This window comes from Poecilia latipinna, unplaced genomic scaffold, assembly GCF_001443285.1.
Source record: "Poecilia latipinna isolate Pla-1442-1.1 unplaced genomic scaffold, P_latipinna-1.0 Scaffold3485, whole genome shotgun sequence".
Classification (NCBI taxonomy): domain Eukaryota; kingdom Metazoa; phylum Chordata; class Actinopteri; order Cyprinodontiformes; family Poeciliidae; genus Poecilia; species Poecilia latipinna.
The window spans coordinates 30,219-31,650 of record NW_015116101.1 but is presented as its reverse complement, the minus strand read 5'-3'; the positions used below and the strand labels follow the sequence as shown (position 1 = coordinate 31,650).

The following is a 1,432-nucleotide window of genomic DNA, read 5'->3' as shown; positions in this document are numbered from 1 at the left end:
GCTGCTGATGCGATTCGGATCTGGTTCTGACCCGGTTCTGATCCGGTTCTGATCTGGTTCTGACCCGGTTCTGATCTGGTTCTGATCCGGTTCTGATCCGGTTCTGATTGGGTTCTGACCTGGTTCTGACCTGGTTCTGATCCGGTTCTGATCCGGTTCTGACCCGGTTCTGATCTGGTTCTGACCCAGTGGTTCTCACCTTGTTTGACCTCTGACCCCCTCAGGCCCTCGGTTCCCACGGTAACAGCGCCGTGGAGGTGGACCGCGACACCGCGGAGAGGATGGCTCGCATCCAGGACAGTTACCGTGGTAACCGGGAGACGGTGCTGAACGAGCTGCTGCGGCGGATCTGCGACATCCAGCCGGAGTTTCACGTCAACTACCGCGTGGCCGGCTGAGGGGGCGGAGCTTCCGGCTGCCTTGAGGGGAGGGGCTTAGTTTTGCTGTTCCTGTGATGTTTACAAAGTGTTTATATTTCAAAATAAAGTTTGTTTCTTCTGGAATTTGACAAAATAAAAGTCTGGCAATCCAGCCAATCATGTGACAGCATCACCTGATATGAACACCTGATTGGCTGGAGAAGACGCTCTTATTGTGAAACTGTGGTATTTCAACAATGTTTTCCTGTTTGTGACCATGTGACTTCCTGTTGATTGTGATGATGGAACATTAAAGTGAATCTGATTGGCTGAAAGTGCGTCATGAGGTTCTCCAGCTTTCTAGTTTCTAGTTTCTGGTCCTGATTGTTGGGAAGACTTCAGCAGGATCTAAGCTGGCAGCAATCGCCTCAGAGTGTCCGGTCAGAACAACTATTAGCTTTATGTGGATGCGGAACAGATCAGGAAGGGTCCAGTTCCATTTTTACTCTTTATATATCTTTGCCAGAATGTACATGAAGCAGGTATATATGTAAATGTGTGTGTGGTTCTGTAAACAAACAGAATAATCCAAGCCAGTTCGAACCACAGTTACAACGGTAATAAAGCAAAGCTGTAAATACACTATACAGCTAAACAAATTGGCACATTACCTCTCTAACAGAAACATAATGGCATGAATGACAAAAAACTTACAGGTTTATGAACACACAGTCATTCGGCTGCTTCTTTGCTGCCTTTCTCTCTCTGGGGTTACCGAGCTCCACACCTGTGTTGCGTTCAGGGTGCATAGGAACTCTCCTACACAACCATACCCTTTTCTACACTGATAGTCCAGGAGTCGGCAACCCAAAATGTCAAAAGAGCCATATTGGACCTAAAAAACAAATCTGTCTGGAGCCGCAAAAAATTATAAGACTTATAATGAAGGCAGGCAGGCCTTCATTTATATTAGCTTATTATCAAAACGACTAAGTCCATCCATCCATCTTATCTGGGGTCGGGTCGTGGGGGCAGCAGCTTCAGAACGGAGGCCCAGACTTCCCTCTCCAGCC

General features: G+C 47.5%; 1 protein-coding gene and 1 long non-coding RNA gene across 2 annotated transcripts in view; one reads left to right on the top strand and one right to left on the bottom strand.

Annotated features, from left to right (window-relative positions):
• Positions 1–694, top strand: part of atp6v1g1 (ATPase H+ transporting V1 subunit G1) — a 6,330-nt gene extending 5,636 nt beyond the window's left edge. The window contains exon 3 of the mRNA XM_015024003.1: positions 225–694. Coding sequence (XP_014879489.1) covers positions 225–398 — 174 coding nt within the window. The 3' untranslated portion in view covers positions 399–694. The remainder of the gene's footprint in view (positions 1–224) is intronic.
• LOC106941067 (uncharacterized) overlaps positions 492–1,432 on the bottom strand; it is an 18,762-nt gene continuing 17,821 nt past the window's right edge. The window contains exon 3 of the long non-coding RNA XR_001423251.1: positions 492–1,203. This is a non-coding gene — a long non-coding RNA (uncharacterized LOC106941067). The remainder of the gene's footprint in view (positions 1,204–1,432) is intronic.